Here is a 25273-nt window from a genome sequence, read left to right on the forward strand (position 1 = left end):
GCTCTTCTCCAGGCCCCTCTGGTTACCTTGCTATTACCAGGCCTTTCGGTGTCCAGGCTTTGGTGTACATTTCTGTCAGCCCCCAAACCTTTCACTTTAACAGGAAATGCCTCCATAGCACATTGCTCATGCCTTCTTGAAAATGCGTACCCATCCTTGTGAGTTAGTCCTTTTGCTCGTTGTTTTTAAAGCTCTTTTAACACCAGCTAGTAGGAGTGGGATGTTAATAGTCAGAAAATTACCTGTGGGCCAGATATTTCTCTAAGTGTTTTCTTGTGTTATCCCAGGGGATCCTCGCATTTCATAGCTGAGGAAACTTGAGGCACACACTGTTAAAATATATATCCAAGTTACATTGCTAGTTTGATGTAGAACCACCATTCTTAACCATTTGCTATCACTCACATTTGTATTGAAGTTTAGAGTTTATAAAACACTTTTATCTATATTAGTTCACTTAGTCATTCTTTAAGTGAATGTATTCCATGTACCACCCAGTTTATCTATGGGGGTAAATTTATATGGGGGGCAGAGGTAATAAAGGGCTGAGAAAAAAGCAAGCAGCAATTTGGAAGAAATTGCATCATTGTGTCAAGGCGACTGTACAAATATGTAAATAGCCATTTCCTTAGAGAATGGCATGAGCAGAGTTCCTCCCCAAACTTGTCAGTTCTGGGGACAGATGGAGACCTAGACCTTAGTTCTGAACAAGGACAGCATTGCACCCAGCCCCATTCCCACTCCAGCGTTTGGATATCTCTAGGGAAATTTTCGGTTGGCACAATTATGGGGGCATTTAGTGGACGGGCCATCCATTAAACCTTACAATTTACGGGACAGTGCTGCAAACATAGAACCATCCTGCATTCTGCATGACTTTTGCAATGTCCTATCAGGCATGCATATAGGCAGCATCAGGTTTACTGTGAAGCTGACAAAGCTTCAGCTTCAAGGGCTCTTCACTTATATGGGACCATTCCGAGACCCTGGGAGGGGCTCTGAAAAAGTGTTTACATGGTCGAACCCCTTTGTAAAATCTAAAAGAGCAATATTTTAACTCTAAGCAGTGAATGCCACAGACTCTGTCCATTCCAACATCCCACCATTACATTTCTCCTTGTGTTGAGTGACCATTGGGGTGGTCACAGACATTTTGGAGATCTAAGAAGTTGAGTTGGGATTACAACTTGTTTGCATTTAAGTGGGACATTTATGTGGTTTTCAGCCACTTCCGAGTATAATTGAGTTGTTGGTCGCCACCCTGGAGTAGGAATGGCTTCTAGACTGCCTACTGTGGGGCAGAGGTCATATGGCAAAATGAACATGTCCTGTACAGTCCAGCACAGCATATGTAGGAGATGAAATACACGGTCCAGTGAGGGTGACCAATAACAATTATGACTGTGACCATGCCTGGTAGAGTGGGGGGAGTGGGAGAGTCTGAGTCATCTGAGCTCCTATCCCTGATGGGAATATTGGGCGGGCATTCAGCTCAGCAGGGCTCTGGGCAGCAGGGGGCGCTGTGGCGAGAGCAGCGCCGGGCCCTCTGGCGCCAGAAGGCGTCTCGCCTCCTCCGGCGGCTTCCGGCGCGGCCCCTGCAGACCTGTAGCGGCCAAATCATGGACCGTAACCCCTCGCCGCCGCCGACGCCGCCCAGGGACGAGGACGAGGAGGAGGTGGCCGGGGGAGATTGCATAGGAAGCACGGTGTACAGCAAGCACTGGCTCTTCGGCGTCCTCAGCGGGCTCATCCAGGTGTGGAAACTCGCGCCTCGCGTGGGCTCCCCCTCCATCCCCCGCGCCCGGCCCGCCCCTCCTGCCCGGAGCCCGCGGTCCCCACGGCGACCCCTCCTCCGCGTCCTGGCAGCTCCCCCGGACCCCTCAGCTCTAAAGGAGGCATAGAGACAGGATTGCCGGAGCGCTTGCGGTTTTCCAAAAATACGTGGCCATGTAAAGGCGTTGCCCGGGTTTTTGCTCCCCATTTCCACGGTCGTTTCCGAAGTCTAGGCCCTCATAATCTATTTCATAGACATGTGTTGTACTAAAGTGTTGATTTTGGAGTCAGAGCTCTGATACCAAAAGCGCGGCTTCGTCGCCTCCTTGCAGGGTGACTCTGGGCAAAGCTGCTAAGCGCTCAGAGCCTCGGTTTCTTTCCCAGTTTCTCTACAGTGGGATGGTAACGTCTGTGTTGTGGGATATGGGGTTAGGTTATTGTGTAGGTTAAATAAGATCATGGCCATCGGGTGCTTACCCTGGCCTTTAGCTTATAGGAGGCTGCGAACGTTTCTTTCCCTACATTTCCCCAGCTGTTACCTACTAATCTCGGTCCTTTCCAGTCCATCTCTACACAGTTGCCAGAATAATCTTCCTTTTAAAAAACAAATAGCCCGGCCGGTGTTGCTCAGTGGTCGAATGTCGGTCAGGGTTGGATTCTAGGTCAGGACACACGCTGGGTTTCTGGCTGGATCTCCAGTAGGGGGCGTGCAGGAGGCAGCCGATCAATGATTCTGATCATTGATGTTTCTCTCTCTCTCTCTCCCCCTCTCCCTTCCTCTCTGAAATCCATAAAAATATATTAAAAACAAACAAACAAAAAAAACTCCTCATAGTTCCCTTTGCCTACAGGAGGAACATGCATATATTTTAGCTCAGAATCCAGGGCCCTTTGCAAACTTTCCAAGTCTCATCTGCTCATGACATGAAACTGCTCACCATTCCCAAACATGCTAGGTCCTTAACTCTGAACTCTCCTACTTTCCTCCTCTTCTTCCTCAGAGGTTTAGCTTAAATATCACCTAAGAGAACTTTTCCCTAACTTCTCCCAGGCATGGGTCATGGGTCCCTCATTTCTGCCCTCACAACTTTTTTTAATTAAAAAAATCTACTGATTTCAGAGAGAGGCAGGGAGTGAGAAAGAGAGATAGGAACATCAACGATAAGTGAGAATCATCCATCGGCTGCCTCCTGCACACCTGAGGAGTCGGAAACCCTGGGCATGTGCCCTGACCGGGAATCGAACTGTGACCTCCTGGTTCTTAGGTGACACAACCACTGAGCCACGCCAGCCGGGCTGCCCTTACAACTCTTTGTCCACAATTCAGTTGAATCACTTAGCCTTTTCTGTTCTGATGATCTGTTTACCCGTCTTTTACCCACTATACCCTAAACTCCTTGAAAGCAAGGGATTAAATCTTATTCATCTTTGTATTTCTACCCCAGTGCCTAGCAACAGTATTTACTCTATGAATGTTAAATGAATAGATCTCCGTAAGATACTGATTTTTAAAAAGGTTTTTGCAAGAGAAAACACTTTGAGGGTAGTATCTTTGTGACTTCTAAATGATTATGGGATAATATTATTTGAGGAGTACTGTGGACAACTTTCATTCATTTCTCTTGTTTTCTTTTGTGTTTCTGAAGATGGTTAGCCTTGAAAACACCAAATCCAGCTCAGATGATGAGGAGCAGCAGATGGAGCTTGATGAAGAAATGGAGAATGAGATTTGCAGAGTATGGGATATGTCAATGGATGAGGTACAGGGTAGGAAATGAAAGTGAAAGACCGTTGGGTGATTTTTTTCTTAAAGGTTGGTCTTTAAATCTCTGGGGAAAGACATTAGTGTCTGTAGTCACTCCTGTATGTGGTACAGGGAATGAGGTTCCAGGAGCTATAAATGCTACAGGTTTGTCTTTTAGGTTTGTGCCAAATATAGGGTATCCCAATACCTGGTTTTGTATACACACACTAATTATAAAGATAGTGTATATTAAATACAGTTTTTTTTCAAAATTGAGCTATCAGCTATTAAAGTGTGTATATATATATTTTTTTTTTTTGGACACCCTGTATATAGGTTTTATGAAGGCCAGAACTCTTGTAGCCAGGAAGGTTCTGACACTTACATACCTAAAGAGAACACTGACCTCGTATTTGAGAGCAGGGTAGGAGTTAGGAAACCATTGATGCACCAGGATTAAATTAGAGGAAAGGGACAAGAAGGAATTGCATGTATATAATTGCAGTAATGTTTTAACATTTGTATTGTACTCTATAACTCAAGCATTTTCATGTATATAATTCCATCTCTTGTTCACAATAACCTTGTGATACAGGTGGTACTCTTACTGTTAAGAGAAAAGGCGAAAGAGATCGACTCACATAAGCTCATTTTATTAGTTGGTCTTTGCGATAGATTTCTGATTAAAATCCTGTTTTAGTCTCTTTCACTTCCCTTCTGTCTTTCACATTGCCACTCAAGTTATCTTTTTCCTAAAACACAATCTAATTATATTCTTCTGTCTTAAAAATTGTTAATGGCTATTCATTGTCTTTAGCCATTTTTTAAAACAGCTTTATTTAGGTATCATTAACACAAAATATACTTGAGGCATAGTTGATGAACAAAAACTGCACAGCCCTAGCCAGTGTGGCTCAGTGGTTGAGTGTCGGCCCATGAATCAAGAGGTCACTTGTTCGATTCCCAGTCAGGGCACATGCCCAGGTTGTATGCAGGAGGCAGCCAATCGATGTTTATCTCTCATTGATGTTTCTATCTCTCCTCTCCGAAATCAATATAAATATATATATTTTAAAAATGGTCAGATTTTTCCCCCAAAATGTTTTTTACATTTAACATTAACATAAGCAGTATGTGATACTATTCCAGTTCTACTTTCTCCTCATCCAACGTGGTATGGTCAGTCTTTTTAATTTTAGCCATTCTGATAAGTGTGTGGTGATTCCCATTATAATTTTAACTTGGATTTCCTTAATTACTAATAATGTTGAATGCATTTTCATGTGCTTATTTGCAGTGTTATCTTTTTTTGGTGCAGTGCCTGTTTGAATCTTTTGCCCATTTTTAAATTGCATTGTTTTCTCTTTTTTTTTCTTAAAAATGGTATAATTTTAGGTTTTATTTATAAATCTATGATCCATTTTGAGTTAATTTTTGAGTATAATGCAAGGTATGGATGGAAGTTCTTTTTTTTTTTGCATACGGGTATCCAATTGTTCTAGCTCATTTGTTTAAAAGACTGTCCTTTTTCTACTGAATTGCCTTTACACCTTTGTTAAAAATTAGTTGTTTGTACATATACATGTGAATGTGTTTTTGGACTCTTTTCTGTTCCATTGATCTATTTGTCTATTTTTACGCCAATCCCACACAATTTTGACGACTAATATTATAATAAATCTTGAAATCAGGTAGTGTTAATCCTCCAACTTCGTTCTTTGTCAAAGTTGTTTTGGTTGTCATTGGTTCTTTGTATTTCCATATTAGTTTTAGAATCTAAGATTGAGTTGAATTAATAGATCACTTAGGGGAAGAATTGGTAAATGAGTCTCTTAACCATAAACAAGTTATATCTTTACATTTATTTAGGTCTTCTCTAATTTCAGCAAACTGATTTAGTTTTGGGGCCCACATTTCTAACAAAATGGGGTCACATGCTCACTCCAGGTTCCTTTCCCTGTGTAGTGTGTCCTGTTAGGTGCCGTGGACAGGGCAAACTCTCTAGGAAGGAACCGTGAAGCTGCTGCAGTTATACTGTGATCAGAATTTTTTTCTGTTGAAGATTTTGGAAGCACAAGTTCTGACTTTGTGCATAACCCAGTAGGAGTTTTCACCTGTTTCCCCTATTGTGTTTTTTAGCTCTTAGAAGACAGAAATTAAGAGTGTTACTTGTTCTTTATTCCCAGCTTCTAGCATGATACCTGGCAATCAGGAAATGTGTTTGAATGAATGAGAATGCCTGGTGTGTAGGAAGACCATTAATGTTAATATATTCAAGGCAGGAAAAGAGGACAGCCTTCTGGAATATCATAAGTAGTTTAGATTTCTTTATGGAATTGTTCCATGGCCTTGGGATCAGCTACCACAAAGACTTTCTAACATTAATGTTGACACAGTTCCTAACTTTTTCTTATGCCTGAAAGTAGGTATATGTGGAATTAAAATTTTTTTACAGTTGCCTAAGCTATGGGTTTAAAGAGGAACATTCAACATCCATGTTAATTATCATTTTTATTTTCAGGATGTGGCTTTATTTCTCCAAGAATTTAATGCTCCTGACATATTTATGGGTGTATTGGCCAAATCCAAATGTCCTCGATTAAGAGTAAGTATGTACATTTTTATGGCCTCCTCTTTGGAGGAATAACAGATAATGCTGGACAGTTTTTAATTTTTCTCACTTTAATTTTCTTACTGGCTACAAATCAGTTGCAAGTGCATATTGAACATTACCAGGTACTAGGTAATGTGTTATTTAAAATTATTAGAGTCCTGGAATTTTAGATTTGGGCTAGACCAGGGAGCTCAATGCTTTCAGATAAGCATAACTGAAGTTATGCTGCTAATATGTGGCAGGACAGGGAACAGTGCCTGGACCTTCCATTTCTGTTTATTGCCCTTTTTTAGGCATAAAATCCTCCATTGCTTAAAAATCTTCATTCTAAACTCAGCCTGTTATTCAAGACTTTCCATAACCTGAATCTAATTCATCTTCCTAGCATAAAATCTACCCTTCAGATTTCCTCCTAATTTAGCATCTCAGGAGCTTACTGTGATCATCACCATCTCAGGGCCTCCCTTTCCATCCCCTCTCAATATTCACATCTGTTATCCAAGATGATACTTTTCTTCCAACATTTTCCAAAGAAGTAAGCTCTCAGTGGCCATTGCTGATAATAAACTCCCAAATAATTACCTGTACTTCTCATTTACTCTTTATGTTCTGTGCAATGTATTTTGCTCTAGTGCCATTTAGGTTGCTATGTGTTATGCATATTGTAGGTGACTAATGTCTGTTAAGTAATTATAATTATGAATAACTGAATATTTGGTTTTACTACTCTATGAGGTAGGCATTTATCTCTACTTTACAAATAAAAGAATTAGGTCTCAGCTTAAGAAATTTGTCTAAGGTCTTACAATTAGGAAAGAATAGAGTTAGGGTTTGAGCCTAGCCTGCCATTCAGTATAACCACTTTATTTATTGTCTCTCTTTCTTTCTCCCTTTGAAATTATGAAGTGGAGAATTTTATAGCAAGTTTTTGCAAATTGAATGTTGAATTAAAATTTTATTTAATACAGTGCTGTACTGGTGGGGTCCCTCAGCCTGGTCTGTGCCCTCTCATAATCTGGGACCCCTCAGGGGATGTGGGACTGCCAGTTTCAGCCTGATCCCTGGCAGTCCAACATCCCCCAAGGGATGTAGTAGTATGTGAAGCAGCAGGAGGCTGGGGAGGAGGAGGAGCCTCAGCCTGGGCCAGGCGCCATGTTGCTCCCACTCCTGCTCATCCGGCCCCAGAGCACCTGCCGCTGCCGCTGCTTGGTAGCGCTGCTGCAGAGGCAGGAGAGGCACGCACCGCCACAGCTGCACTCGCCAACTGTGAGCCCGGTGTCTGGTGCCCATTGGTCAGCTGAGCGAGCTGAGCGACGCTCCCACTGTGGGAGTGCACTGACCACCAGGAGGAAGCTCCTGCATTGAGCGTCTGCCCTCTGGTGGTCAGTGTGAATTGTAGCGACCAGTTGAACTGTCAAACGGTCGATTGGTCACTTAGGGTTTTGTATGTATAGATAAAGACTTGACAGTTATATGATTTTCTCATATTTTTCTAACTTAAATACATTGATTCATGATTAGTACTTAAAATAAACATGTCAGGAATGGCACGTTTCAGGAATTAGTCATATCATTATACATGTCTGTAAGCTACTTGGCCACACGTTAGAATCACTGAGGATGGGGACTCTCAAACTTCAACATATCCCAGGATCACTGATTACTGGGCATACCCCCGAGTTTCTGATCCAATAGGTTTGGGGTAGGATCAAGGATTTTGAACAAGTTCCCAAGTGATTCTACTGCTCTGGACCAAGGCCCACATTTTAAGAAGCTTTGCCCTAAGAAGCTTTTAAAAATCCTGACCCTGCCTCTGAATGGTTTTGCTCAGTGTTTAGAGCATCAGCCTGTAGACCAAAGGGTCACGAGTTTCATTCCCAGTCAAGGGCACATACCTGGGTAGCAGGTTCAATCTCCAGCCCCATGCTTAGGCTTTTATATATATAGACGATACATAGAAAGTGCTTAGAGTAGTGCCTGGGTATAGTAAGTGCCAAATAACGTTAGTTATTATTATTGAGTTTTTTAAAGTTTTTTCAGTGCATTTTGCTGCCAGAGTCATCTTCCTTAAATATCGTTGCAGTATATTGTCCCCCTCCTTGAGGATTTCATGGCTCCACTTAACCTCCTAAATTAAATCTAAACTCTTCTTGGCATTCAGGACCCTTAGTCCTGATCCTTTTTACCTGCTGTATTTATCTCATGCTGTTCTCTCACTTTATGCAATAGCCAGACTGCTTTCCTTACTGTCCACTGTATTAGCCATATACATTATTCCCTGATACTTTGCCCCTTGTTTAAATGTCTTCCTTATTTGCATATCTAAATCCTTCCAATCGCCCAGCCGGTGTGGCCCATGAACCAAGAGGTCACTGGTTCAATTTCTGGTCAGGGCACATGCCCAGGTTGTGGGCTTGATCCCCAGTAGGAGGCAGCCGATCGATGTTTCTCTCTTATTGGTGTTTCCATCTCTCTACCCCTCTCCCTTCCTCTGTCTCTGAAATCAATAAAAATATATTTAAAGAAAAATAAATCCTACCAATCATTTAAGATTCAGTTTATCCATAAGATTTTTTCTTCCAGCCCTAACTGGTTTGGCTCAGTGGATAGAGCGTCAGCCTGGGGACTCAAGGGTCCCAGGTTCGATTCCAGTCAAGGGCATGTACCTTGGTTGTGGGCACATACCCAGTAGGGAATGTGCAGGAGGCAGCTGATCGATGTTTCTCTCTCATCGATGTTTCTAACTCTCTATCCCTCTCCCTTCCTCTTTGTAAAAAATCAATAAAATATATTTTTTTAAAAAAAGATTTTTTCTTCCATAACTTCTGCCTACCTTTGATCTTCTTCTCATGTCTCCCATCCCTTCCTATATAGTCTGAGCTTGTTAAGATTGGGGTGCAGGCAATATACTTCTGTATGTTGCCTTCTGTTCTATTGCTTAAGGTTCAACGAAAGTTTTTCTTCCAGTGTTTATTCTTTTATGTGTCTGACAACTTAGAGCTATCGTGACCTGTGAAATTTGATTTGACAGGAAATCTGTGTGGGAATTTTAGGTAATATGGCCTGTTTCCAGGAGATATGTGTTTCCATCAGCAGTGATAAAAATCTTGGGTAAGTTTTACTACCTAATAAGTATGTTTAAAAAAATAGATTTGTATTTCATATCCCTAAGGAACTCCTGATACATAGGAGAGATAGGAAAATATTATGAAATGTAGTACTTCCTTTCTCTTGATGAACACTCTCCAGAAATGTCATTGTGTGTATGTTTTTTAAAATATATTTTTATTGATTTCAGAGAGGAAGGGAGAGGGAGAGAGAGAGTAAAGAAACATCAGTGATAAGAGAGAATCATTGATTGGCTACCTCCTGCACACCCCCTACTGGGAACCGAGCCCACAACCTGGGCATGTGTCCTGACTAGGAATTGAACCGTAACCTCCTGGTTCCTAGGTTGACACTCAAGCACTGAGCCACGCCAGTTGGGCTCATTGTGTTTTGATGGTAGCTAGGAGCTTTCACACTATTTATGGTCATGAGTCAAGATTTTTATAGGAAAGGGATCTCTATCATCAGCAGGTGGTAAATCAGATAGGATAAGAACCAGTGAGTCAGAGCTTAGACATGGGGTACCTGATCAGAGTCCAAAGCAGTTTAGGCTCAGGGACCCAAAGGCTCAGAGAGTCTGATAAACTAGACTTGTTGACAGAGTTACCCTGAGAACTCTGACTTCAACAGACCAGAACACACAGGATTGCCTCTGTGGTTCAAAGGCTTTTGTACTGTGCTTGGAGGCTAGTTGTCTTCTCCAGGCAGGAATGTTTGGGGTAGAGGGTTTTTTAATGGTGGAAACCCTGGTTACTTTAAGAGGTTTGAGAACACATATATCTAGCCCTGGAAATATATGCTAAATTTTGTGAGTGAATTCATATTCTAGGCAAAGACTTCATGGCTGTTAATCAGAATCGCAAATAAATTTGTGCCCACAATAGTTTAGAAACCTGTCTTGGGCAGTATTGCCAGTTAGGGCTGTAGGGTTTATTATGGGATTCAAGTGATATAACGGAGGTGGTTGATTACCTCTTCTCGGTGTGGAGGGACTCAGATCCTAGCTATTTATCCCTCAGTAATTGATAATCATTCATGGAGTATATGACTCAGGACTGTGCTTGGTCTCTAGTGGTCTCCATCAAAAATCTGAGAATGAGTAATGTTAAGTTTTATTAATTCAATAAATGCTTATCTTAAAATTATTCTGGAACAGTTTACATTGATGACAGGATATGAATTTGTTCAACTACTTTGCAACAGTTGGGCATTATCTAGTCAAGTTGGTAGGTAGGCATATATTGTGACCCAGCAATGCCCCTAGCAGGTATATGGTAAGAGAAACCATGTACACATACATTAGGATGCTCATATAAAAAGTATCGTAGGAGCATTGCTTGAAATAACCACAAATTGGAATTAACCCAAGTGTCAATCAGTAATAGGCTGGAAAAATACATTGTGTTATATTCATACAATGGAATGTTCTGCAGCAATGAATCAAAGAACAGTAGCTATAGGAACAACTTAAACACATGTTTAAGTGTCTTATTTGCATATCTAAACTAAAACTCACAAAAATGCATGCAATATAATTTCATATAAAGTTTAAAACCAACATATATTAAATAATAACAATATAGAGTAAAGCAAATAAATGACTGCTGGAAAGTCAGGATAGTAATTTCTAGATGGGAAAGAATTGTGATTTGGAATGGGCACATGGGCTATGGAGATGCAGCACTGTTCTGTTTTCTGCTTTGTATTTATTCATTAAGTGTACATTTTATCACAGGCTTTTACATATATATGCTATATTTCACAATTAAAAACTTTTAAAAGTTAAATGAAAACTCTGCTTTGATATTTAAAATGAGAGAATTAATGCATATTGGTTTAACTATTTTGTTTTTGTAGCCAGGTATTATTGCACTGTTTGTATGATTCAGACCCTCCTACTTTGCTGGAAACAAGCAGGTATGTTTTCCTCTTTTTATGGATTTTATGTACTCACCCAGAAGGGAGGCTAATAGAGTTAACTCTTTATTCTTGAATTTCCTTTACTGTTTTTGAAAGATAGATATTAAGCTCACATTTATTTATCCTGTAGATTGTTGCTTACATGCCTTTCCCAGACAGAAGTGGCCAGTGTCTGGGTTGAAAGAATCCAGGAACATCCAGCTATTTATGATAGCATTTGCTTCATCATGTCAAGTTCAACAAATGGTAAGTCACCATGTAATGTAGAAAAAAATTAAAAAAACAAACAAACCTTTTTGTTTTAATCCTCACCTGAGGATATTTTTTCTGTGGATTTCTAGAGAGAGTGGAAGGGAGGGAGGAAGGGAAGAGAGAGAAAGAAACATCGAAGTGAGAGAGACACATCAATTGTTGCCTCTCACATGTACCCATACTGGGGCAGGGGACCCTGCAACCAAGGTACAAGGTATGTGCCCTTAACCAGGAATCAGTCCTACGACCCTTCAGTCCATGAGCTGATTCTCTAATCAGCGAGCCAAACCAGCCAGGGCTAGAAAAAATTTTTGATTATTTTTTGTTAGGAAACCAGGTAACTATTTCTGGAGGTCATCTAAAGGCTAACTGTTAGGAGAGAAAGTACTTCAATTCAAGATATAAAATTTCTTATATAATGTTAGATGGGTACTAGATTTATCAGGATGATCACTTTGTAAGATAAGTAAATATCTAATCACTATGTTGTACACCTGAAACTAATGGATTGTATGTCAACTGTAATTTAAAAATATTATTTAGAAAAAGATACAAAATTCTTTTAAAATTTTTATTCATTGATTTTAGAGAGAGAGAAAGGAAAGGGGTGGGGAGAAGGAGAGAGAGAGAGAGAGAGAGAGAGAGAGAGAGAGAGAGAGAAAGAGAGAGAAACATAAACATAGCTTTGTTGTTCCACTTATTTATGCATTCATTGGTTGATTCTTGTATGTGCCCTGACCAGAGATCAAACCCGCCACCTTGGTCTATCTGGATTACACACTCTGACCAACTGAACTACCCAGTCAGGGTGTAAAATTTCTTCTTAAACTCCCAAACAAAGGAGGCAAACTTACTGCTCTTGGAATAAGTAATGCTTTGGCAAGATTGGCGTTGTTCAGATAGCTTTAGGAATTTTGATTAACATTACTGCTTTCAAAAGTTTGTTTCTCATTTCAGTATCTGATTTTTTCTCTGCAGTTGACTTGCTGGTGAAGGTGGGGGAGGTTGTAGACAAGCTCTTTGATTTGGATGAGAAGCTAATGTTGGAATGGATTAGAAATGGGGCAGTTCAGCCTCATGACCAACCCCAGGAAGATTCTGAAGAGCAACGAGTGTTTAGAATTGTGCCCTGTGTGCTGGAAGCTGCCAAACAAGTACGGTAGGTGAGCTTTTTTGTACAAAATATTCTGGGAAAATCTAGTTGCTACAAGTATCCTTAGATAATAAGTCATCTTAATTTCCTTGCGACGGGATGAATAGCACATAGCTGATCTTTGTCAGGCTTGGTTTACTACTAGTATTTGTGGTGACAGTATATTTGGTCTGTGCAAGAATTATTAATGGTTACAAAGTACCTGTTCTAATACTAATTAGCTGTAGGCTATTGTCAGCATTATCTTTAGTGTCTTAAAATCTTGAGCAATTTTGTGTAATATAAATCAAGTAGATAAGATTTTCCCGTGCTTTATTTTCCATTGGACATTTAACAACTTCTTCAGCTAATGTCATATATTTGTTTTCTTCTTGTAAATATATGCCAGTCTTGGATAAGTGACTGGCTTTTGGAATCTTCCCAAGAGTGATTACTAGGTCTTGTAGGTTATTGAAACTGTTTATTGTTAGTGACTAGAAAATTAATTTATGAATTGATCTGTTTAGTGGTCAGTTGTGCATTCTTAGTGCTTAATAACCCACATTAAAGCCTATTAATTTTATGACCTTTATCCAAATGAGGATTAAATTCATCATTTCCCCCAAATTTTCTTCAGTATTCTCAATCTCAGGGAAGAATGTGGAAGCTGTTGCCAATTCTTCACCATCGCACTCTTTTCCCATGGCCACTCAACCTCCAAGCCTTGGTCCTGACTTTTTCTGGGATCCTGTCAGGCCACCATCAGGCCACTGTCTCTCACCTGGACAACCGCAACATTCTTACCTGAGTTCCCTTGTTCGAGGCTTGCTCCTTGCAGAGCACACTGTAGTGATCATCCCACCTTCATGCTTCAAACTCTTCAGTTGCTTTTCTTAGGAAAAGGTTCAAAGTTTTAAAAAATTTGACTTAAAAGTTCTTGCATAGAGCTTCTCCATACTGACTCTTTGTACTCTGTGTTTCAACCATATGAAATTTCCTTTATTTCTTCAACGGAACCAAGCTCTTGTAACTCAAGGCTTTTGCACACTATGTCTCCTCTACTTCAAACATTTCTTTGCCCCTTCAGGTTTCTGTGTCGACAGTATTTCTCTTAAGATACCTTTCCTGATTCTCCAAAGTAAATGAAGTTTTTTTGCTATGTGTTCCTCTGATACCTTGGACTTCCTCTAGAATTACATTCTTATTACTTTGCTATTGCCCCTTTATCGTCTTTCCTTTTAGACTGTAAACCTCATGAAGGTAGAAACAGTGTTTTATACATCTCTGTTTTCCCAGCCCCTAACAGAGTACCTGTAAACAGTAGGTACTTAAATATTTGCTAGACCATCTTTTAATTACTATGTTTTTACATAATTGTTTGGTTGAAGAACTAGGATTGTGAGTTTCTAGGAATCCAAGCTGTTGAACACAAAAATTATACTTAACATGGTTTTAGTATTCTGAGTGAGGGAGCTAGGATAATTCTGTGAAGTTTTAAGAACTTCATTATTGTCAATGCTTGGTGTAGTGGACCTTACATTCATTCTATAAAAATTATTTTCCCCCCTCCTGATTATTCAGGTGAACCAGAATGATAAAGTATCACCTCTCAGGTTTCTGCATTGTTGTTTTCATGGGACAAGGTGAAAAAGTATTTTTCTTCTTGTCTTGTTCATGTTGATTATATTATAGGGATATTTGTTTTTTTTACTGATTTCCCCATTAGAACGAACTAGTAAGCTCCAGTGAGTACAGAGATTTTGTCCTGTTCCCTGTTTTATCTTTAACACCTTGGGGAGTGACTAGTACAGAGTGATGAGTATTTGCTGAATGAATGGATGAACAGTTACAATCCTGTAGATAGTAAAGTTGTTGATTCAGTGCTTTTGCTTTTTATATTTAGTTCTGAAAATCTGGAAGGACTCGATGTTTACATGCACATCTTACAGCTACTTACTACAGTAGATGATGGAATGAAAGCAATTGGTAAGATGTTATATGGGGAAGCACTATATCTACTCATTTAATTGTTTTCTGTTTTTAAAGTACTATTTTCTTTATCATTTTTATTAAGTACAGTGTCCTGATACTGGAAAAGACACTTGGAATTTACTTTTTGACCTAGTCTGCCATGAATTCTGCCAGTCTGATGATCCACCCATCATACTTCAAGAACAGAAAACAGTGCTGGCCTCTATTTTTTCAGTATTGTCTGCCATGTATGCTTCACAGGTTGAACAGGAGTATCTAAAGGTAGAAAAAGGCAAGTATCATTTTAGTGCACTAAATTAAATTCTGTCAGATTTTAAAGTCCATGTTTGTGTTTGTTTGTTTTTTTTCTCCCTTTTTTAAAAAAATGCTTACTAGAGGATATAGGTTTTTAAAAAATTTTTTTTAAATTGATTTCAGTGAGGGAGAGAGAGAGAGAAACATCAATGATGAGAGAGAATTATTGATCGGCTGCCTCCTGCACGCCCCCTACTGAGGATAGAGCCCAAAACATGTGTCCTTACAGGGAGGGAATGGAACCGTGATCTCCTGGTTCATAGTTGATGTTTAACCACTGAGCAACACCGGCAGGGCTTGCCCAACTTTCTAAACTCATCTTGTGCCCTCCTTGCTCACACAGTGTAAGTCACTGGCCTTTTAATTTTTCAGACCTTCCACGACATTTCCTGTTTGGGGCTTTTGCACTTGTTCCCTCTGCCTGAAATATTTTTCTGGGCTCTTTGCATTGATTCTTCTTATCCTTTTGTTCTCAGCTGGGTGTCATCTCTTCAGAGAGCCTCCCCTGCCAGCTGCTTTATTATAGTCCCCTTTAATTTTTTTCATAGAACTTAACCAACATCTGAAATGAATCTTTACTCATTTGCATATTTGAGAATATAAAAATATAAGTCTCTTGAAGGCTGAGGATTTGATGATCTTGTGTGGCACTATAACTGTAGTACCTAAAGTATCTCTAGCACTAATAGGTATTCAGTATGAATGAATGAATGAATGATGAGTGAATAACCAAACTTAACTGGCTAATCTCATGCCTCTTGATTTGTTTGTACAGTAGATCTTTCTCTAATAGACAGCCTGATTCGTGTCTTACAAAATGTGGAACATTGTCAGAAGAAACCAGAGAATTCGGCAGAGTCTAACACAGAAGAAACTAAAAAGTTTGATTTAACCCAGGATTATTTCCACTTGAAAATCTTAAAGGATATTTCGTGTGAATTTCTTTCTAATATTTTTCAGGCATTAACAAAGGTAAGAAAGACATATTAATGGTTTCTTCAGCAAAAGAAAGTATGAATTGCTTAATGTTCCCAACTTTATTATTACTGTTATTATTTTTGGCAAAATGAAAGAACTTGTCACCATAAGCTTATAGTTTTAAACCAGCAGCTGATGTGGTTTGGTATATTTTTATATATGTATATGTTTTTCACCATATTTATAACCTGTATATACAGTTTTCACTTAACATTACATTGTAAGCATTTCTCCTGACTAGATCAATTCACTGAAAGACTTTTTACCGAGCCAGTTTAATACCTAATTTGCCAAAAAATCAATTTATAAAATTGATTGTAAACTTTTTTTAAGGAATAGTTTTCCTAAATATGTTCAGGTTTATTAGCCTATTCTTCCTTTGAGCATATCCTATTGTCCATATATTTTAGGGTAAAGATATATGAACATAACTCGACTATATATTCATATTCCTTGAAGTTTTTTCAAGAATATTTATCAAAACAAGTTTCTGTTATTCTGGTGATTTATTTTACCTTAGCATAGGTTTTCAGAAGTTAGGTTACTAGGTTTGACATTATAAATGTGAAGATGACTGAGGCATCATGGCTACATTTTTTGAAAAGGCTTTTGACTTGTGAAATGTTGATTGTACTTGATCCTTATTATTCGGTATTATAATTTTATGTCAAGTAAAATTCAAGAAGTGATTAAATTGTACCTTATTTTCATTGGCATTTTTTATTATTAGTGAGTTTGAATATCTTTACATATATTTGTATATTGGTTGTGTTTCATGCTTTATACATTTATTAGTTTTGATTATTGGCATGGAATTCCATGGGTAATGCTATATCTCCTGAATATCCATTGCAAGTATTTTTCCCATTGTTTGCTGTTCCTTTTGTGTTTTTGGAGAGAGGGACGTAGATGTTTCTTAATTTTTAAGTGGTAGAGATATAGGAGAAAGGTGGGCTGAGACTAAAGCAGAATGTGACATGAAAGTTCCTACATGTCATACTTAATGGAGTTTGGATTTAATCTGGAGGAAACTAGGGAACTACTAAAGGTTTTTTTAAAAAGCACCAAGGGGTAAGATCTGTTTAGAAAGATTACTCCAAAAGCAAGAGAGAGAAGATTAGAGACAGTTGAGGCTGGAGGCCCAGAGACCAATCAACAGGCTTTTGTGACTGTAATCTTCAAGAATAATCTAGTACATTAGTAATTTTTATTACTTTTTATTATTTTTAAAATTTATCTTTATTGTTGAAAATATTACAGATGTTCTCCTCTATTCCCCCTTCATTGTCCCCCCTCTACCCTCACACTCCTTCCCTAGATGTTCACTACACTATTGTCAGTGTCCATAGGTATGTGTATATGCATATAAATTCTTTGGTTAATCTCTTTCCACGCCTACTTTCCCTCTGAGATTCATCAGTCTGTTCTATGCTTTTATAATTGGCATACAGTAAACTATACATATTTGAAGAGTGCAATTTGAAAAACTTTAGCCCAGTGATTCCCAAAGTGGGCGCTACCGCCCCCCAGTGGGCGCTGCAGTGATCCAGGGGGGCGGTGATGGCCACAGGTGCATTTGGGGGCGATGAGTAACTGCTATTAAAATTTAAAAAAAATTAATTTCCAGGGGCTGAGTAATATTTTTTCTGGAAAGGGGGCGGTAGGCCAAATAAGTTTGGGAACCACTGCTTTAGCCTATGTATACATCTATGATACCATTACCCAATCAAAATAATAAATATATATATACTCAAAAAAGAAAAAAAAGAAGAATCTGAGAAATGAGAGCCTATCTAAACAATGAAGTGTGAGTGGAGAGGAGGTGTAGGATAACAGATTATTAATAGAATGAACACTCAAGGGAAGGGGTCAGCAGCAGAGGAGGACGAAAAGTCTTGGCTGTATTCCAGGTTTTTGGTGTGTGTAGTAGGGCAGGTAGGTATGTGGTGGTAGCCTTCACTAAAAGACTGCAATGGAGCACGTATTTGGGTTACACAGGGAGGAATGATACTGGGTTCAGTTTGGGACATTTGAAATGCCTGTAGGATCAGTGGAGAATTGTATAAATGGATTTGTATTTATTCACCAGATACAGCTTTAGAAATTTTCCTTTCTTTTTGTTTTATTTTATTTTAGGAGACTGTGACTAAGGGACTGAAGGAGGGCCAGTTAAGCAAGCAGAAGTGTTCCTGTGCATTTCAAAACCTTCTTCCTTTCTATAGCCCTATGGTGAGTGTGAGTAAATGTACAGGTGACTGAGTTTCAGAGGATTACTTTATTTTTGAGGCCATTGTCAAAAAAGATAATGCATACAATTCACATGACTTACTGCCTTTGCCAGACAGATGACTGCTGGATAATTCATGGGAGTATCCTGAGGAATAGTGCAGGTTTTAAGAGAAAGGAATCAACACTGAATTTACAGTATTCTTTTCTGTTAGGAAGTAGATAATATATATATTAATCAAAAATAAGGTTCTTAGATAAGTACAGTCAGTAGGTTTCTCTGGTTCTTCGAATTACATCACATTTGCTTGCTTTCATTAGAGGCAATTTCAAGATAGGAACTTTTTTTTTAGGAAAGTGAAATATGAAAATATGAGAGTGAAGGGACATGGCGAGAAGGAGGATGGAAATAAAATTTAATTAATGGACCCTAAAGGGGAATCAGTGGGAGGATAAATACTAGTTTAAGAGTAAAATAAAATAGATCTAGTCACTTCCTGATGTTTCAGGAAGTTCTGTTATTGTCATCTGGGCATATATCCTCATTTCTTTTCCTCTGGGCTATTTAAAAATCACAGGCAGAGCATTTTTATAGTTAGTAATCAATATCTTAATTCACCATTTCCTCTACTTATGTTATTTGATTCTTTTGTTTGACTCACAGGTGGAAGACTTTCTTAAAATCCTATATGAAGTTGATAAGACCCTTGCTGGTGACCTAGAAGAAAGCTTCCCAAGTTTAAAGGTTCAGACTTAAAAACTGAATTGTAATTCCCTCTGCCCAAGAAGTAAACTTTATTTTTGTTACTGACAGTTGAAATTGATGTATAGGAAGTATTAGATAAAGCCTGTATAAGACCATAGTTGTTTGGTATTACATTCATGCACTTCTTCCTCCCCCGGCCTTATCTCACTTTTGTTTAATATTGGAATCTGGAGTTTCATCACTATCAAACACCCCTGCCCCCTTTTTTTGGGGGTATTGGTTATGTGGTATTTGTTATCTTCAGGTAAAAACAAAAATACAAGCTTGTCATTGAGGGTTTTTTTCAAGAATATTTGAAGGGTTGGTGAGGATTTTTTTCCATAAGTCAATTTGATTTTTATGTGAGAATTTTATATTTGTGTCCACTACAAGCATATTCTGCTGCACCAATAGAAAACCATACTATAATAGCTTTTATGCATTATGCAGTAAGAAGTCCAGAGGTAGGTAGTCCAGACCTGATATGGTGGCTTAGGGACCCTAGCTCCTTTCACCTCCACGTGTTCTGCCATGTAGACCTGTGTGCTCATGTTTATTGTCTTGTGGTTAAGGGGACTATACGATCTCTGGTCCTTTCATCCACATTCAGGGAAGGAAAAGAAGAAAGGCAAAGGGGCTATCTTTGTTGACAGTCAGTTGACTGTGTGTGGGTTTATTTCTGGGCTCTCTGTTCTGTTCCATTAGTCTATGTCTGTTTTAAAACAATCCCATTTAATTATATATATATATATATATATATATATATATATATATATATATATATAAAAGCCTAAGCGACCGTTATGACTGAACGACTGGAATGACTGGTTGACCAGTCACTATGATGCACACTGACCACTAGGGGGGCAGACACTTAACGCAGGAGCTGCCTTCTGGTGGTCAGTGCGCTCCCACAGCCAACCTCCTAGGATCCCTCCCCTCGGCCGTCCAGCTCCCCGATGGGCCTTGATTGCTGGCCAGGCTGAGGGACCCCACCTGTGCATGAATTTGTGCACCAGGCCTCTAGTAGCTATAATAAAATGAAATGCTTACAAATAAGCTTAACCAAGGAGGTGAAAGACTTATACACTAAAAACTGCAAAACATTGACAGAAGGAATTAAGGGAAGCACAAATAAAATGAAAAGACATCCCAAGATCATGAATTGGAAGAATTAATATTATTAAAATATTCATACTACTCAAAGTAATCTACAGATTCAATACAATCCCCATCAAAATCCCAGTGGCATTTAGAAAATAGAAATAGAAAGAAAACAATCCTAAAATTCATGTGGCACCATAAAACACTCCAAATAGCCAATGCAATTTGAACAAAAAGAACAAAGTTGGATACATTACACTTTATGATTTCAAAAAACAGGGCAGTGCAAAAGTAGATTTACAGTTGATCTATGGAAAATAATACAATAATTTATAAATAATAATACAAGAATAAACTGTTTTGAGTACTCACAACTATAAACCTACTTTTGCCCCACCTTGTATATTATAAAGCATTTTAGGTTTCCTTGAATAAGATCTGAAAAGTCTCAATAATCTGAAAATTCTACAACCACATTTATTTTTCACTAGAGATGAATTAAGTGAAGATATACCACACGATACTTCATTGCAAATAAGATTTTTACTTAGAACATTAGAGCTCTTTAGCTACAGTCTTACTGTATACCTCTTGCTGCCTCTAAATACCTTTCCTTGTGAAATGGTTTTATTTTTATTTTTTAAAAATTTTATAATTATTTATTTGAGCCCCGCCAGAGTGGCCCAGTGGTTGAGCATTGACCTATGAACCAGGAGGTCAAAGTTCAATTTCTGGTCAGGGCACATAGCCAGGTTGCTGGCTTGATATCCAATGTGGAGTGTGCAAGAGGCAACTGATCAATGATTCTCTCTCATCATTGATGTTTCTCTCTCTCTCCCTCTCCCTTCCTCTCTGAAATCAATAAAAATATGTATGGAGTTTTTTTTGTGTGTTTTTTTTAAAGAATTTATTTGAGCCAAACTGATGACATGCTGGGAACCAAGATCACAAGTGCGCTCCCCTTATGAAATGGTTTTAGATTAACTTTTAAACTCTAGCTTTCTGTGTTCCACTGCTAAGGCTACAGCATATATTTATGAAAACTTTTCTGCTCACTAGGACACCTCGTTAATTATACACTGAGCTTATATCAATATTGGGCTTGTTGCCCTGCAGGCTGTTTAGAAGTGAAGCCTTACCAGACCATCTGTCAATCCCTGTCATTGGAAATGCTTTTCTCTGTTACTGTAATGAAATCACTAAAATCATTTCCTGTTCCTAGTCCTTGTTCAGATCTTCTATCTATTGTCAATAAGAGGATATTAAACTCAGCAAAGTCCACATACCCTTTTCATATTGGTTCACAGCGTAGCACATGGCTTTGTGTTTTAGTGTTGGAAATAGTAAATAATGACGTCAAGCCTATTGTAATAAAAGAAGGCTGCTTATTGAACTCTAGCTGTTTTTCCTTTGACATCATGGGATCTGTTTATAATGATTTTGAGTTTTTTCTCCTTACAAATCAGGGTTTGTATGATTACATTAGAAATTGAACCGTTTGGGGGAACGGTCCTTTCATAGAATTGACGTCAGGCCCTTTGGGCATGCAGACTCCAACAATGGGATTACGGGAAGAAAGGATGAAGAGGCTTTCTGTATTCTCCTGGAGGAGTTTGACTTCCTGAAGTATGAGCTTGCTTCCAGGAAAGAGCGAAAGCAAGGTGGATGGGTGGGTGGGGGACGTATATTTCTCATAGTCCACAATTCCAGAGAATGCCTATTCTCTTTATTATAAGTCACTTAACGTGGGAGCATGTAGTTTTGCTTTAAATGGTGCTTGTTGATCCCATTCCATTTGGCATCTCTGGAAATTCACTCTTCTTTTGGGACTGTACTTGGGGAGGCTGGTTGCCTTTATAAATCCATGAGTGTGCCTTCTTCAAAATACAATTGATGTTGGACTTTTCCTACATGTTCCCAGGAGCAAGCAGTCAGTCACCTGGTCAGTCAGCAAGCACATCTCCTGGAGGGAACCTCAGTCCTTTAACTTCCTTGTCACGGAGAAGTCTGTACTCTATTTCTGTCATCATTGGTAGAAAAAGAAATCTGATGATGTGGACCCTGGAACAAAGTCCCTAAATTGAATTCTTTAATTTCTTTTCATGTGTGTTTTAGGTTTGGACAAATCAGGCAGCTCTCCTGTTTGTCCTAAATAAGTTACAGAAGTTATTTCAATTTTTATGATTATAGTATTCAGTATTTAAAGCAATTTTCGGGGGGAAGAGGGATGACAGGAGTAAAGCAATTTGGAGACTTCTTGCTCTAAATGCACCCATTTGCTTGTTGCCCACATCAAGTGATCTCTGGTCTTTAAAGATCCACATTTTACCTTTTTAGATGAGCCTTGAGTCATCTGAAAATCTTTGATTTCTCTCTTCCACTCTATTTGGACATATTTCTTAGAATAAAGTTTTCTAGAACAACTCACAAAGCACTGAAGGATTATTTTATCTTTTAGAAATTGCCCAGATTGCACCCTGAGCACTTCTGGCCCCTAAAGAAACCTGGAGGATCGTGCTGCACAAACCCTTTGGAGGAACGTGCCAACTGCTCCGTAACCACGAGTTGGCTCTTCTTTGATGAGAGATTAATAGTTTCCATAATCATATCATCCTGGTTTCTGTGTGCCCAGAGTTTACTCAGACTTGAAACAAATGGAAATTAATTGAAAAAAATTTTTTTCTTGTCTCCCCTTCAAGTCTCTCATCTGGAGAAGTGAAGAGAAAATGATTCAAGGTTTTGTTGCCAGAGGAAGCCAAAATGTTTATTTTCTTTTGCAATTCTGGATAAAAGAAAGCAGTTGGAGGATGGGGAGGGTGTAGGCAGGGGAAGAAGGGTACAGCTCTGCTGCCTAAATAATTCCAAATAGAACTGAAACACTGGGAAGTGGATCCAGGATACACTTGGAAGGTTGTCTGGTGAGGTCATGAGTATCTGGTCCTGGAAATAAGTACAGAGGAAACAGAAAAGGGGTTTTGTAGCTGTTATGATTGTGATTAGACCAGTTGGATTGGTCTATTGATTTTTATGTGTCTACTACTATGGAGGAGCTGCCATGAGTTTATTTGCCACACCCTGGAGTTTGGGAAACACTTTTCTTGGGTTAAAATCTATTATTTACTGGCTCTGAAATTTGAGCTCAATTCTTTTTAAAGCCCCTACCATCCCTCTTGACCAGTTCTCACCCTAGTGTTGGTATCTCTAATGTTGCTGTTGAGCCTTGGAGGATTTCATGAGCAGAGGGTTTGGTCCCTGGGAGAACTGGGATTTGTTAATAGAACACAGGACTTTTGTCATATCTTTAATCAGATAAATTTCTAATATGCAGTCACTAAGTACTTTATTAAAGTTGACTGAACCAGTAAGAGAAACAATTATAGATGAACACCTACCTCATCATTCTTTCATTCATGCCGCAGTATGTTGAAATTTGCCATGTGTTAAGCACAAGGCTCAGTGGAAATCAGAAGGTGACAATTTAAGATAGGAGGAAAATAGGAGCTAGTTAATAGCTGTTCATTCCATTAGTTTCCGAAAGTCCACATCCCTTCCTCTGACGTGATGTACTTTCACTCCAGGTGACATGCTAATCAGAGATTTGGGGCTCTCTTGAAGCTTACCTAGCTATAGGAGATACATAAGTCCTTTGGTGGCTGCCTGTCTCCCTGCACTTTATATGCAGGCCCCACAGTAAGCAACTGTCCACTATTGCCCACCCTCCTTGACAAGGACAGCAGATAAGTACCAGTCCTCACTTTCTTGTGTGACCTCTCAAGGAAATCACCTCTCCAGCTCCTCCCATTTCAGCCCAGGGCTTGGCAACTACCTCAAAGGGAGGCTCTGAGTTTTAGCTCTCCCAAGCTGTCTGAACATCCCATGTAATATCAGTGCTTAATTGAGAGCTGTGGACGTGCAGGAGAGCAGGGCCTGGTGATGTCACAACAGAATCCGGAGGGGAGGCAAGGCCCTGGTCCAGGAGGCCAGAGGAACAATGTGTAAGATACTCAAGGGTTTGCTGCCAATGGGAGCTGAGATAAGGCCTAGTCAGTCACTCAGGGAGCACTGTGGGGAGTTGACCCAAGCCAAACAGACGAAATCCTGCATTTTATATTCGCGTTAAGACACAGTCTCAAACATTGGCGAAGCAACCAGCAGTCCGGGAGCTAAGAGGTCGGAATGGGCAAGAACACCATTCTCTTCCATCTGTCATGAAGTCTCCTAACTACCACCCCTCCTGTGCCCCTTATTCCACCGTAGGAGGAAGCTGTCTGAGACACTGAACCTTCTTTATTTTTAAAATATTTTTATTGATTTCAGAGAGGGAGAGAGAGATAGAAACATCAATGATGAGAGAGAATCATTGATTGGCTGCCTCCTGCATGCCCCACACTGGGAATCGAGCTCGCAACCTGGGCATGTGCCCTTGAGCGTAATTGAACGAGGACCCTTCAGTCTGCAGGCCAACAACGCTCTATCCACTAAGCCAAACCAGCCGGGGCAAACCTTCTTTATTTTTTTACAATTAAAGACTGTGCAGTTCTTCAAGGGTCTACTTAAGTTATTGGACCAGAATAAATTTAAACAGAATTGGATCTTTGGTTTATTAATTTTCCTCCTACTAACAGATGGGGGAGATTCCAGAGAAATGCAAGATTTATTATGGTGGCAAAATGAATCTATTCACCTTTCTTTGCACATCTTAGTAATAGTATGAGTTGCATTTTGAGACCCTGTAACATGGGAAAAGAGAGAAGATGTTGCCAGAGTTTTAGCAGATAAGTTAAAATTCTCCCAAACTTACTCAGTATTCCTTCACCTAGATTCATTTCCAAGAAAACAAAGAGGAGGACAATGGATGAAAAAGACTGTGACATTTCCGGAGGCTTGCTGACAGACTTGTTTTGTATCCAGAATGCATAGTGACCACCTAATGTGTATGGTGGAGCCATTAAGCATCTTTATTTTGGGGATAAACCCAGAGTGTCCTGTGAAAGCTGACACATCTAAAGGGAAAGATAAACTAAGAATTCTAAACTCAGTTTATGCTCAGTCACCATGTGAAACAGGAGAGACTGCCTAAGTAGTGCTCATTTGTCTTCAACAGGTGTTTACTGGTTGCCAGCTACGTGTCAGGCACAGTGCTAAGTACTGGGGATACAGTGCTTGGAATATGGCAATTGTTCCACAAATGTTAGTTAAATGAATGAAAACTATGTCCTCTAGTAGAACCTATGTGACACTAGTCAAGCTTACACTTAAAGCAGTGGTTTCCAAACTCTGATGCACATAAGAATCTCCTAGGAACCTTTATAAAATACTGATGCCTGGGTTTCACCCCCGGACATTCTGATCTAATTGGTATGGGGTGCAAACAGGGCATCAGGATTTTTT

At 39.3% G+C, this 25273-nt stretch overlaps 1 protein-coding gene across 3 annotated transcripts; it reads left to right on the plus strand.

Annotated features, from left to right (window-relative positions):
- Positions 1 to 1603: 1603 nt before the first annotated feature.
- SAAL1 (serum amyloid A like 1) lies at positions 1604 to 20763 on the plus strand. 3 transcript variants are annotated; one of them, XM_070428207.1, is made up of 12 exons: positions 1604 to 1754; positions 3420 to 3533; positions 6039 to 6122; positions 9163 to 9242; positions 11097 to 11156; positions 11290 to 11405; positions 12390 to 12570; positions 14447 to 14529; positions 14618 to 14806; positions 15605 to 15801; positions 17944 to 18036; positions 18698 to 20763. In XM_070428207.1, the coding sequence occupies exons 1-12, from the start codon at positions 1620 to 1622 to the stop codon at positions 18788 to 18790; spliced, it is 1425 nt and encodes a 474-aa protein (XP_070284308.1). In that variant the 5' UTR covers positions 1604 to 1619; the 3' UTR covers positions 18791 to 20763. The 3 variants fall into 3 exon arrangements, with proteins under 3 accessions (XP_070284308.1, XP_070284309.1, XP_070284310.1); XM_070428208.1 differs by having other exon boundaries at positions 15608 to 15801; XM_070428209.1 differs by having other exon boundaries at positions 3420 to 3509.
- The last annotated feature ends 4510 nt before the right edge of the window (positions 20764 to 25273 follow it).

Source organism: Myotis yumanensis, unplaced genomic scaffold (genome assembly GCF_028538775.1).
Source record: "Myotis yumanensis isolate MYYU_CA2020_CCGP unplaced genomic scaffold, mMyoYum1.0.hap1 SCAF_10, whole genome shotgun sequence".
Classification (NCBI taxonomy): Eukaryota; Metazoa; Chordata; class Mammalia; order Chiroptera; family Vespertilionidae; genus Myotis; species Myotis yumanensis.